Source organism: Leucoraja erinacea, chromosome 18, assembly GCF_028641065.1.
Source record: "Leucoraja erinacea ecotype New England chromosome 18, Leri_hhj_1, whole genome shotgun sequence".
Classification (NCBI taxonomy): domain Eukaryota; kingdom Metazoa; phylum Chordata; class Chondrichthyes; order Rajiformes; family Rajidae; genus Leucoraja; species Leucoraja erinaceus.
Window position 1 is genome coordinate 16,932,585 of NC_073394.1, and position 12,637 is coordinate 16,945,221.

Consider the following 12,637-nt stretch of genomic DNA (forward strand, 5'->3'; position numbering starts at 1 on the left):
AACAATTTTGGATCCTTCAGTTAAAGCTATAATATTCAGGAGCCAAGCGTCAATTGTAAATTCCAAGACATTGTCATGGTAGTTGACCTGGCTCATGTTTCAATTGTTTTAAAAATTGAAATTCCAAGATATCTGAGCATTAATTTAATTAATCCCCAACTGTGTCAGTGTTCTGTTGTTTTTTTGAGGTATGGTTATTAAAGTACAGAGTTGAGTTTAAATTTAAACCAAGCCATCTTGACATGAGGGTACACAAAATTGCTTGAGAAACTCAGCGGGTGCAGCAGCATCTATGGAGCGAAGGAAATAGGCGACGTTTCGGGCCGAAACCCTTCTTCAGACCCGAAACGTCACCTATTTCCTTCGCTCCATAGATGCTGCTGCACCCGCTGAATTTCTCCAGCAATTTTGTGTACCTTCGATCTTCCAGCATCTGCAGTTCCTTCTTGAACATCTTGACATGATCCACTTTAAGCATTAACAAAGGCAGATCAACAACTGTTTATGGATGTCAGGGTAGATATGCAAACACGTCATTACTGAAATGGATTAATGAAGCAATATGCTTTCATTAAAACATAAATCCATTAAAAAAAAATAAACTCTGATCCAGTAAGTTTCCAGGAGGTAACAGTAAATGAGCAACGTGTTTGTCAGTTGCACCGCTTCTCAATACTAGTGAATCAGTCCCTTTCCTCAAACATGATACCAGCAATCTTCACCAAACCATCTCACACAATTAAATCATATCATTTGTCACTGCTGAACGACAAAAAGTCTCAGAAAACTGATTCTTCTGGGTTTCTGCTCCATAATTGTACAAGTACACTAAGGGAGGAGATTCCAGGGGCCTTGACAGAGGTCTTTGTATAATCTCTAGCCACCAGCAAGGTCCTGGAGGACTGGAAATAAACCAATATTGTTCCTTTGTTCAACAAGGGAAGTAGAGATAATCCAGGAAATTTACGCACAGATGCACACGCACGCAGACATGCAGATAAAGTGGGAGATGTTGCACTTTGGATGGTCAAATGTAAGGGGAAAGTATACAGTTAATGGCAAGACCCTTAGCGGCATAGATGTACAGAGGGATCTTGGGTTCTAAGTCCATAGTTCGTTGAAGTCGTCTTTCAGAGTTTTTTTACGGTGGCAAAGAATGATCGAGAAATTGACTGAGAAAAATAAAACGTATCAAGTATGTTGTGATAAAAGGTCAGCGCGCCAAGACATAACATAATAAGGAAATTACACAGAAGTCTTTGCAGTAAATGACATAAACAAAGAACAGTAGAAAACCAATGAGTGATAGTGAAATATGTATTAGCAAGGATAAATTGTTAATGAGATGAGTTAGAGAAAAATGCAAATTAGAAATAATGCTGAAATCCCAACTAAAAATTGCTTACCATCGCTCAATTTTTTAAGCACAATGACATTTCACAAATTTTGGCATAATGGTTACATTGTTGAACTTGATCAGAAGACACAACTAGTAAAGTTTTAATCGCATAAAAACATAACATAACCCAATAGATAACATCAAAGCTGAAGAAGGGTTTAGACCCAAAACGTCACCCATTCCTTCTTTCCAGAAATGCTGCCTGTCCCGCTGAGATACTCCAGTATGTTGTATCTACCTTTGATGTAAACCAGCATCTGCAGTTCTCTCCTACGATATATAGTTCTGCACATCATGCCATGAATGATGGCAGATAATTGAACAGTTAACAAGCGGTAGGGCTCCAAAAACATCCCAGTTATGCTAGAATTGAGCAAGGAGTGCAAAACAAATTTAGCACTGTCAATCACGTGCTAAATTACAATTAATTTAAGCCTCCCAACAATCATAGAAGTCGGCCTTCAGCCAACTGGATTAACTTCAATCAATTAAGAAACAGTATATAGCTTTGAATACAGCAAAGGCACTGGGTATCACCACCCTAGCTTCTGTAGTATGGATTACTATTAAAATAGACAGATTTCTGGCCAATATGGCCAAGTACAAATGCACTAATGCAATCGACAATAAACGCAGTAGGTCATTCGGCCCAATCTACAAAGCATCGTGAAAAATTGCTCAGCTTGTCTTGTCCAAAAACATACAAATCAGTTAGGGGGCGACTCCCAATCATCCAAAAAAAGTAATGAAAGCACTGCCCATTACACCTTCCAAGTGGTAGTTAACAGTAAGTTATTCATTGATGCTCTATTTGGGGTTTTTCAAAAACATTCCCTACTAACTCTCATTACAGCCTCTCCCAAGAAGAGTTTCCCAGGTGCTCACTTTCCACGTCATTCAATGGATCATCCTTCACAACTTTCTCAACCAGAAAGAGAGGAAAAAAAGGAATTTGCACCACCTGGCTAATCTCACCTCCTTCCCCTTTCAGCTCTCTTTACCATCTTCTGGTCTTCTCTTCCATCTCTGCTCATGGCATTTACCTTTACGAGGGAGATGCAACACCTCATTTTTCTCTACCCCTCCTTCAGGTGAAGCAGAGACTTACTTGCACTTCTATAGGGGGGGGGGGTTGCACGTAAGGTCATCGGGTCAAAGGGCGTGACGCACAGAGCAGCTCAATCCATCTGGAGGACATGGCAGCTTCTGGCCTACACTTAACGCACAAAACAGTACTTTCTTACCTGTTAAAAACTGCCAAAATGGCAATTTTTGCACTGTAAATAATTGTGGAGGATGACTGAGCGCTCTGAACCAAATGCTCTAGTATATTTGCTCTAAACACAAGCACTAAGCGGCCGAAGGAGCGCATCCCTCGGGACAGCCCCCACTCTCCCCCCAGGGTCAGCATTGTCCGGCCACCCTCCCCCTGCGCGGCTGCACTGTCACGGGCTGTGGGTTGGCAGCGCCCACACATAGGGCCAGGTGGAGCGGGGCCGTGGCTCCGGGCAGCTGACACACGGGGCCGAAAACCCGACAACGTCCCCGTCAGCTGCAGCAGAGTTGGGGACAGTCTAGTCTCTCCACCCACCCAGAGTCACAGACCCGCCCTCACCTCCCCCTACCTCCCCCCCCCCCCCCCCCCCCCCCACTGACCACCCGGCATTGTCCCTGTCAGCTGCAGCAGAGTTGGGGACAGTATGGTCCCCTCCGCCACCCAGAGTCACTGCATTGGCAACCCCGACCCCCCCCCCCCCCACCAACCTCCTCAGCCCCACCCCCGGCCAAGGGGATAGACCCCCCCCCCCCCCCGGGATCCCTCCCCACCCCCGGCCGAGGGGATAGACGGCCCGGGATCCGCGAGTGTGAAACTGGTCAGCGTGGAGTCCAGATGCCGAGACAAAAGACTGGCCCGCTACACTGGAATCCATGGTGAGTGTTTACCTGCAGTTCACCGTGTGTACTCCAGTTGGCGTTGCTTGGCAACAGTATGGGTCATGGGTCGTGACCCGACTGCCGTGAAACCTCCCTATTCTGGTAATACACCTTTCCGAGCTCTTAATATGATTTTTACATTGGAGAAATCAAGAGGAGGCTGGTTGGTTGTTTTGCAGAGCACCCGAGTTCAGTTCAAAGGGCAGAACCAAATTTCCTGTTGTCTGCCACTGGCTTCCTAGTTGCAACCTCCTTCATTGTCATCACATGGTGTGACATAACCTTGTGGAACAATAACTCATCTTCCATGCGGGCACATTGCTGCTTTCCAGACCCGATACTGAATTTTCTAACTTCAGGAACGCATTTTCTGATTAATTCGCTAGTTCTGCTGTTCATAATCTATCCAAATTAATTTCCATTTTTCTCTATTCATCAACACTCTCTCCATGACCTCTGGCATCCCCTACAACATTATACTGGCGTGACTTCATCTATTTGTTTCCTCCACAGAGTCTGAAGAATGGTCTTGACCCGAAACGTCGTCTATTTCCCTCGCTCCAGATACTGCCTCACCCGCTGAGTTTCTCAAGCACTTTTGTCTATCAGGCTCCGCGATGGTAAATCCGTAGCACACCCACAGCTTGAAACTCCGGGCCGGTCTCCAGGAAAGGCCGCACCACTCCACACTCCGCGTTGTAGGCCACAAGGGGTGGGCAGAGATGCTACACGGAGAAAAGTTGCATCTCCGTCGAGGTAAATGACTGAAAAAGGTTTCCCCCGATTTCCCCCCGCAACCCCCACATAAAGCATACCAAGAGACATTCAACAAACATTCACGACATACTTATAAAATAATAAAAACAGAGAAGGGAAAAGACAGACTGCTGGCGATGCCCTATCTGACATCAATGTAACAAACCTACATAAAAAGAGCATGCAGAGTTAATTAAAAAAAACGGTAAAAAAGTGCAAGAACAGAACTACCAACACGTGTGCTGCTCATGACCTTCAAGGTGAAGCATGGACAAAAATAATTAATTATTTTAACTTCAAGCAGTAGGTTTTGATGTCAACGGTTTTATTTGTGAAATCAAATATCAGCCTTTTCCAAGATGTCATAATTTGAACACCGCAAATGATTCTATAGAGAATACCCAGAAAAAGTGGTAATATATTTGTAAATCAAAACTGAATTTAAAATTAAATCAATGCAAATTCTGAAAGATAATGGTAAACACTTTAATATATATTTTAAAAAGCATGGCAAGGTTCCATGATACTTTTCCTAGATTTGGCAAAATTGCCTAAACATGCTCCATCCAGTGAACTAAGTACAACTAAAATTGGAACTCTCTGAAAATACCTTAATGGGAAACCAAATCTAAAATTGGTGCCAAACACATTTATATTTAATGTGCCCAAAGTTCCACAACTTTATTATTCTTAATCTTACCAGTTGCAAGTGTTTCCTGCTGCAATTCGGATTGCTCCACCTGATGCTGAGGCTGGCTACCGAATCCTTGGCTGTAGCTGGCTTGATAAGGACTCTGTTGTTTGAGTGTGTCCGGGTCACTTGCTGGAGGCACTGGTGCATTCATATTAAATACCTATTTAAAATAAAAGTAGGAAAGAAAGAAAAATAATTTAAAAATTGACTAAAGTAACTTGATCGGCCCAAATATTGGGAAGATGGAAACAGTGAACAAACTTCATAAACAGAATTGTCCTCCAAATAATTAAATATGTGCTATAATGAACAATCCATTACACTAGGTGAATACTGTCTAAGTATGTGATCATGTCTATTTCCTGAACATATCTGAATATATTGATAGATCTTGTCAAAGCAAGTGAAAAGGTTCAGTTCAGAACAGTGTGAGTGTGAGTGTGAGTGTGAGTGTGAGTGTGTGTGTGTGTGTGTGTGTGTGTGTGTGTGTGTGTGTGTATATCTCAAGTATCTGGAATGGACATCGCAAAACCTGCTTTATGTGCCACAGCTCTCACTACCACAATATTGTATAAGAATATTAAAGCTGTGTTTTGTGAAGCACAATTTGCATTTCAATATGGCACTCTGCAAATATTTTGTTGCGAATAAATGTTAAAGGCAACTGAATAAAACCAGCCTCATCATCTAGACAGAAGACTGGGAATGTGCGGTGGGAGGAAGAGAAGGAAGGGGAGAAGAGCGTGTTCTCCTCACATGTTTTACTGGTGAATAGACCAAGATACACATTAACCATTTCTCAATCTCTAATTGGCTTGATCAACCGATGAACTTCAAACACTTTGAAAAGTTGGGAGATCAAAGGTTAATAACAAGGTAGCCCCGGTGCTGCACTTGCTGAAATCCAACAATCAACCATTAATTCATTACCCTACAGTTACAAATCCTAATCTCTATGATATGACGTGTGGAGGAGTGAAAGATGCCTTGAAAATCATTCCAGAGCCTCTATGACATTTAACGTTCTATGCCATGAGGGTTTCTGAAAAAGCATTCAAGCCTGTGTCAGTCCACGCTGATCAATACTTGCATCCACAACCGAGAGGGGCAGAATCATCAACTGGAAGGAAAGATTGGTTAGCCACACAATCAATTAAGTCACAGCACTGCCCTTTGAAGCATGAAACAAACTGGCAGAAAAACAAACAGGGCATAACGATCAATTTTTAAATTAAAGTTAAAAGTAGAAGTGCACAAAATTCCAATTTTCAATCCCATTTATCCTTTATGATTGCTTTTGAAAGGTGAAATTAGCTGTTTATTTGATTTACTGCTAGACTACAGTTTATCTCGTGGCTGTGATGTCTTCCCGACATTATTTCGAAGTAATCTAATTCTGACCAATATAGGGCAATCGGTAAAATAATGGCCTGAAAGGGTGGGAGAGGCAGAAACCCTCATCAATTAAAAAGTAGATGAGCTCTTGAGGAATCTTTGACCTTTTACCAGAATGCTGCCTGGTCTATTAGAATGCTGCCTGGATTAGAATGTTTCGGTGACAGGTTGGTTGGATTTGGATTGTTTTGTCTGGAATGTCGGAGATTGAGGGAAGACTTGATAGAAGTATAAAAATTATGAGAGTCAGAACCATTTTCCTAGGGTGGAAATGTCCAACACTAGAGGGCAGAGTTATCAGTTAAGAGGGGGAAAGCTTAATGGAGATGCACAAGGCAATTTTACTTTAATATGACAGAGTTTGGGAGGGGCGGCACTGGAATGCACTGCCAGGGGTGGTGGTGGAGGCAGACACATTAGTAGCATTAAGAAGCTATTGGATAGGCACATAGAAGTGTAGGGAATAAGAGGGATATAGATCATGAACAGGCAGATGAGATCAGTTTAACTTGGCATCGTGTTCGGCAAAAACGGTACATGACTAGGGACCAAAAGCTGGAAGGAAAGATTAGACTGGCAACTTTTCCAACCATCAGTACAATCACCCAAATACCAGCGTTTAGTACTGAATTCTATGATTCATCCAATGTTATAATTTCTCTCTACCAGATTTGTGCATAATTCTCCATATTTCTCTTGGATTCTACTCATTATAGTTCTTTTCACTCACCACCGTCCTCTTTCCAAAAATTCCCAGATTCTCTCTCATGACCAACTCCGTCCTTAGTATTAGCCAATGGCTGATCGACAATTAACTCCAGAGCCTTTAAAAAGTGATTCATACCATTGGGTTCCAAGTTTAACTCCGCATAATTCTGCTAGATACAAGGAACTGTAGGTGTTGGTTTGCAATAAGACACAAAGTGCTGGAGTAACTCAGTAAGTGAAACAGCATCTTTAGAGAACATTGAAAGGTGACGTTTTGGCTTGGGACCTTTTTTCAGACTGATCGTCATTTTATGTTGTATCCGCATTGCCTAGCTTTCCAGAATGCTTATGTAACAACATGTATATGCACATTATGGCTATTAGACAAACTATTAATTACAATTCCTTTAAATTCCAGTTTCCACCTCATTCATTTCCCTTCACACACAATGCTCATTTTCTTTCACCTTTCTGCCTTCTCTATTGCCAGCATCCTAACCAGTCTGGCTCTTTTCATCACTGTGCATTGAACGCACTAGCCTACTGTGCGCTTTGTTGACTGTAAAACACCCACCTCACTCTTCTCTACCTGTGATACACATTTTTGAAAATTTCATTGTATCATTCCTTTCTCTTTTCATTTCCACTGTTCATGTATCCCTTGTGTTTTGTGGCAAAAATTGAATGAAGTACCGCTGACTGGGTCTGACCCAAGGTTCATGGTAAATAAACAGTTGCAGAAATCTGGAATCACCACTTAGTTTTCTCACTAATTTATTTTTGTATCAGGAAAATAAAACCATATAGTCCCACAGGTATGTCCATCTTATTTGCTCTTGTATTAACTGGACTAATTTGTGAACCACAGTCCCCACCTGGTCATGACTTGATTTTCAGATACAATGTTTTAATTTTGTTCGCTTCCACCAATGCAGTCACGACACACATCTCTAACATTTTGTTGATAATTAAAATGTATTTAGCACACATTTATAATACATTAAATGCAAATAATGACATTTTCAGATGCTTTGAATGGAATTCTGCTCTCACCTTGAGTTTAGATTGACAGTTTCCAAATGCAAAATAATGGTATAAATGAATAATTGTATATTGATAAATGTCCATAAATCATTTTCTTTCCGTCAAAGATTTGATACATTTATAACTTCAAAATAAAGCCCGTCTTACCGTTTGCATTGATTGGAATGGAGCAGCATTCACATTTATGCCACTGCTGTGGAGAGGTTTAGTAGGAGGAGCCTTGAAAGCTTGTGACTGGGAAGCAACAGGAAGTGCTGTTGATACTGGAGTCTGTTCAGAAGTCAGTGACATAGTAGTCTAAGATGTACAGAAGTTGAAAGACCAAAGAAAATTACCAAACCATTAGCTACATGACCCTTAGCTACTTCAAAAGAGCATTTTCAACTTTACCACAATTTGATATATGTAGCTGTGAGATAAAGCCGTAGCCAATAAGAATTTCTTGTTGGTGATCAACCCCAGAAAAGAATAGGCCTGTACCTAATCATAATTTCTTGAGTTTTGAAATAGATATCATTTACCAGTATTCAAAATGTCATGCCTCAAATCTCCAAATAATTATGACACTTGTCCTGTTGACCATTTGAAGTCCTGAGAAAATTCATGTAATTCCATTTTATGATCAAGAATAAGAGCAGGCATAATGTCTTAAGCAAAAAATTACTTATGCTTAAATAATAAGCTTAATGCAACAATATTCAAACTCAAAACTATTATTTATATATAATAACACAATCTTACAGACAACCTAAACTAAATTTTCCAGGTTTAGGAGACTAGAAATGTCAATATGCCTGCTGGTTTAGCATTTAGAGCAAGATGGTCCCCATTCTTGTTCTATATAGTTTACTTAGAAAACTTGGATATTTTTGAAAAGTAGAGCAAAAATGAAAAGGGCGTCTCATTTATTTAAAAAAATTAACCAGGTGTGCTCATGTTGCACTTACCTGAATAGATTCTATGGATTCTTTCTGGGTTCTTTGCTCTGTGATATGGGAAGGCTGGTACATAGGCTGCGATGGTGCATATGGTTCAGTTGTGGATGATACCAAAGGTACCTTAGTATTTAAAAAAAAAACTGGTGAAAACTTAAGTGTCTATGGATTACGCTGCAAAGACAAGAAAAAAAACACAATGGCCCAGCTGGAACAATTACAAGTGAATACAATTTTAGCAGCCAAAATCATTATACGAAATCATTCTCCAAAAGATAATCACAATTTTTGTAATTAAAAACGTGGATGCATCAGGAAGTACACAAAAGGAAAGTACACAAAAGGAAAGTATGTTTACTTAGTAAATATTTTTCTAACTTCTTATAGTATGGAAAAATACATCAAATTACGGATGTTGCGCCCAAATTTATTTGTTTGGACGGAAATCCAGTATTTAGTCATTTTGTGGTCTCACAAAAAAATGGTATGTAATTTTTGAATATGCTCTCATAAGACATGAAATCATCTGTCCTTGTTACGAGTGGAGGGGATGGGTAGTGAGAGCGGTGAGACCCTGGTGAGAGCCTCATCTATAGTTGAAGAGGGAAACCCCCATTCCCAAAAGAATGAGGACATCTCCGATGCCCTGGTTTGGAACTCATCCTGGGTGCAGATGCGTCGTACACAGAAGAATAGGGAGTAGGGGATAGAGACCTTACAGGAAGCAGGGTGGGAAGAAGTGAAGTCCAGATAGCCAGTCGGTTTGTACAAATCTGCACCCAGGATGAGGTGTTCCAAACCAGGGCATCGGAGATGTCCTCATTCTTTAGGGAACGGGAGTTCCCCTCTTCGACAACAGATGAGGCTCTCACCAGGGTCTCCTCGATATCCCGTAGTTCCGCTCTCACTCCCCATCCCCTCCACATGTAACAAGGACAGAATCCCCCATGTCCTCACCTTCCACCATACCAGCCGTCATACAACAGATAATCCTCCGACATTTTCGCCACCTCCAACGGGATCCCACACTGGCCACATCTCCTCCCCTTTTGGCTTGCTGCAGAGACCGCTCTCTCCGTAACTCCTTGGTCAATTTGTCGCTTCCCCACCTAAACCACCCCCTCCCTGGTATTTTCCCTTGCAACCGCAGAGAATGCTACACTTGTCCCTTTACCTACCCCCTCAACTCCACCCAAGGACCCAAGCAGTCTTTCCAAGCGAGGCAGAGGTTCACCTGCACCTCCTCCAACCTCATCTATTGCATCCACTGTTCTAGGTGTCAACTACTCTACATAGGTGAGACCAAGTGCAGACTTGGCGATCGTTTTGCCCAACATCTCCGCTCAGTTCGCATTAACCAACCTGTGCTCCCAGTGGTTCAGCACTTCAACTCCCCCCTCCCATTCCCAATCTGACCTTTCTGTCCTGGGCCTCCTCCATGGCCAGAGTGAGGCCCACCGCAATTTGGAGGAGCAGCACCTCATATTTCGCTTGGGTAGTTTACACCCCAGCTGTATGAACATTAACTTCTCCAATTTCAGTTAGTCCTTGCTTTCTCCCCTTCCCCTCCCTTTCACAGCTCTCCCACAGCCTACTGTCTCTGCCTCTTCCTTTCTTCTTCCTGCCCCCCCTCCACCCCACATCAGTCTGAAGAAGGGTCTCGACCCAAAATGTCATCCATTCCTTCGCTCCATCGATGCTGCCTCACCCGCTGATTTTCTCCAGCATTTGTCTACCTTCTATTTTTCCAGCATCTTTCTTTATAATAATTCTTTCTTTATAATAAAAACCAAAGTGCCCCCAGATTAACTTCTTAGTTTAAATAGTAATCCCAAATACCCTTCACCTAAAGTCTATATCAATAAATAGACCACTGCTTTCCTTGACAATGTAAAGTAGGTTAATGGAAATCTAGCTGGCCCATTGAGTTCCATTGCAACTTCAATAGCTTACCTGCGTGGCTTCTGATTGAACAGAAACTGCATTAGGTTGTCCGTGCCTGGATTCACTGTGCACTAGAAAAAGAAAGAATTTTGATCAAACTAATCACAATCATAACTGCATGACACCAGATACATATTCCTGGGACCACTGGTCTCAGAATGTAATCTGCTACAGTAAAAGTCAAATGACATTCTATCTGGAATCACCTGAAAATTAGTGACTTGACATACTATTCAATAGAGCCATAAAAAACAAACATAACTCAAAAAAATATTTCTCTCTCTCTCCCCGGGGCAGGCGACCTGGAAACTGAAGCTAGTCCCAGGGACGCGAAGGATCTGGGAACGAGGGATCTGGGAACTGAAGCCAGTCCCGGGGACGCGAGGGATCTGGGAACTGCAGCCAGTCCCAGGGCACGCAGGCGATGGCGCCGACCCCTGGACTAAACCAAACACTTGACCCTGTCCCGCCATCCTTTTTTCCCCAAAATTGGTCTTCGACTCGGGGGTGAATCTTCAACGCAGGTGCGTCTTCATTGCCGGGAAATTACGGTAATTACACATAGAACATTTCAACAGGTTTCAGCATACCTGCGAGGCCACCTGTTGCTAAATGAACTCCAATTTCTGACTTGCTGTTCAAAATCCTACCTTGTGTACAGACCAGTTGTTGCATCTCCATGGATTGTGCTGAATTCATGGGCTGCGCTGAAACGATTGCAGGGTCCATTGCTTGACTCTCAAACTCAAGCATCGATTCCTTTAGACACACACAAAAATAAGAGCATATTCATTAAGATATCTACAAGACTAATATACATACTTTGCAGTAATATATGTGTAATGGACCGATGGAGTCGCATGCATTATGCATGTTTTGTTAAGAGGTCACCAGCTCAGTGTTGGCTCTATTTCTCTCCACGCAGATGCTGCTGGACATGCTGAGATATTTCAACCATCCACATTTTGAATTAATTAAAGAAAAACTTCAGTAAGTAAAGAATTATTAAGTGAGATGGACATGCAAATATCTTGTCAGTAGGAACAAAATGCAAGTCTTTCAAGAATTCTGGTTCTCCCAGATTATATCCTTCTAAGTAACAATATACAGTGTCGTCCATAATGTTTGGGACAAAGAGCCATAATGTATTTATTTGCCTCTGTACGCCACAATTTGAGATTTGTAATAGAAAAAAAATCACATGTGGTTAAAGTGCACATTGTCAGATTTTAATAAAGGGTGTTTTTATGCATTTTGGTTTCACAATGTAGAAATTACAGCAGTGTTTATACATAGTCCCTCCATTTCAGGGCACCATAATGTTTGGGACACAGCAATGTTATGTAAATGAAATTAGTTACGTTTAGTATTTTGTTGCATATCCTTTGCATGCAATGACTGCTTGACGTCCGCGATTCATGGACATCACCAGTTGCTGGGTGTCTTCCCTGGTGATGCTATGCCAGGCTTGTATTGCAGCCATCTTTAGCTTATGCAGGGACGATGAAGAAAGACTGGATAGACTTGGTGGGACGACAGATGGCGCAATGGGCTAAGTGTTCGGATGGCGACCGGAAGGTAGCCAGTTCGAATCCCGCTTGGAGTGCATACTGTCGTTGTGTCCTTGGGGCAAGACACTTCACCCACCTTTGCCTGTGTGTAAATGTAATGTAATTATGTGAAGCACTTTGGGGTCAATGCAAGTTGACTAAAAATGTGCTATATAAATAAGATTATTTATTTATTTATGCTTGTTTTGGGGGCTAGTTTCTTCAGTTTTCTCTTCAGCATCTAAAAGGCATGATCAATTGGGTTCAGATCAGATGA

The 12,637-nt window shown here is 41.9% G+C and overlaps 1 protein-coding gene across 7 annotated transcripts in view; it reads right to left on the minus strand.

Annotated features, from left to right (window-relative positions):
* The window catches only part of caprin1b (cell cycle associated protein 1b), an 89,410-nt gene that overhangs the window by 25,451 nt on the left and 51,322 nt on the right, over positions 1-12,637 (minus strand). For 6 of the 7 annotated variants that reach the window (XM_055649397.1, XM_055649398.1, XM_055649403.1 and 3 more), the window contains exons 10-14: positions 11,461-11,569; positions 10,820-10,881; positions 8,879-8,989; positions 8,079-8,228; positions 4,791-4,944 (exon numbers count right to left, since the gene is read on the minus strand). In XM_055649397.1, the coding sequence (XP_055505372.1) occupies positions 4,791-4,944; positions 8,079-8,228; positions 8,879-8,989; positions 10,820-10,881; positions 11,461-11,569 (586 nt within the window). The remainder of the gene's footprint in view (positions 1-4,790; positions 4,945-8,078; positions 8,229-8,878; positions 8,990-10,819; positions 10,882-11,460; positions 11,570-12,637) is intronic. The other variant, XM_055649401.1, reaches the window with a different exon arrangement.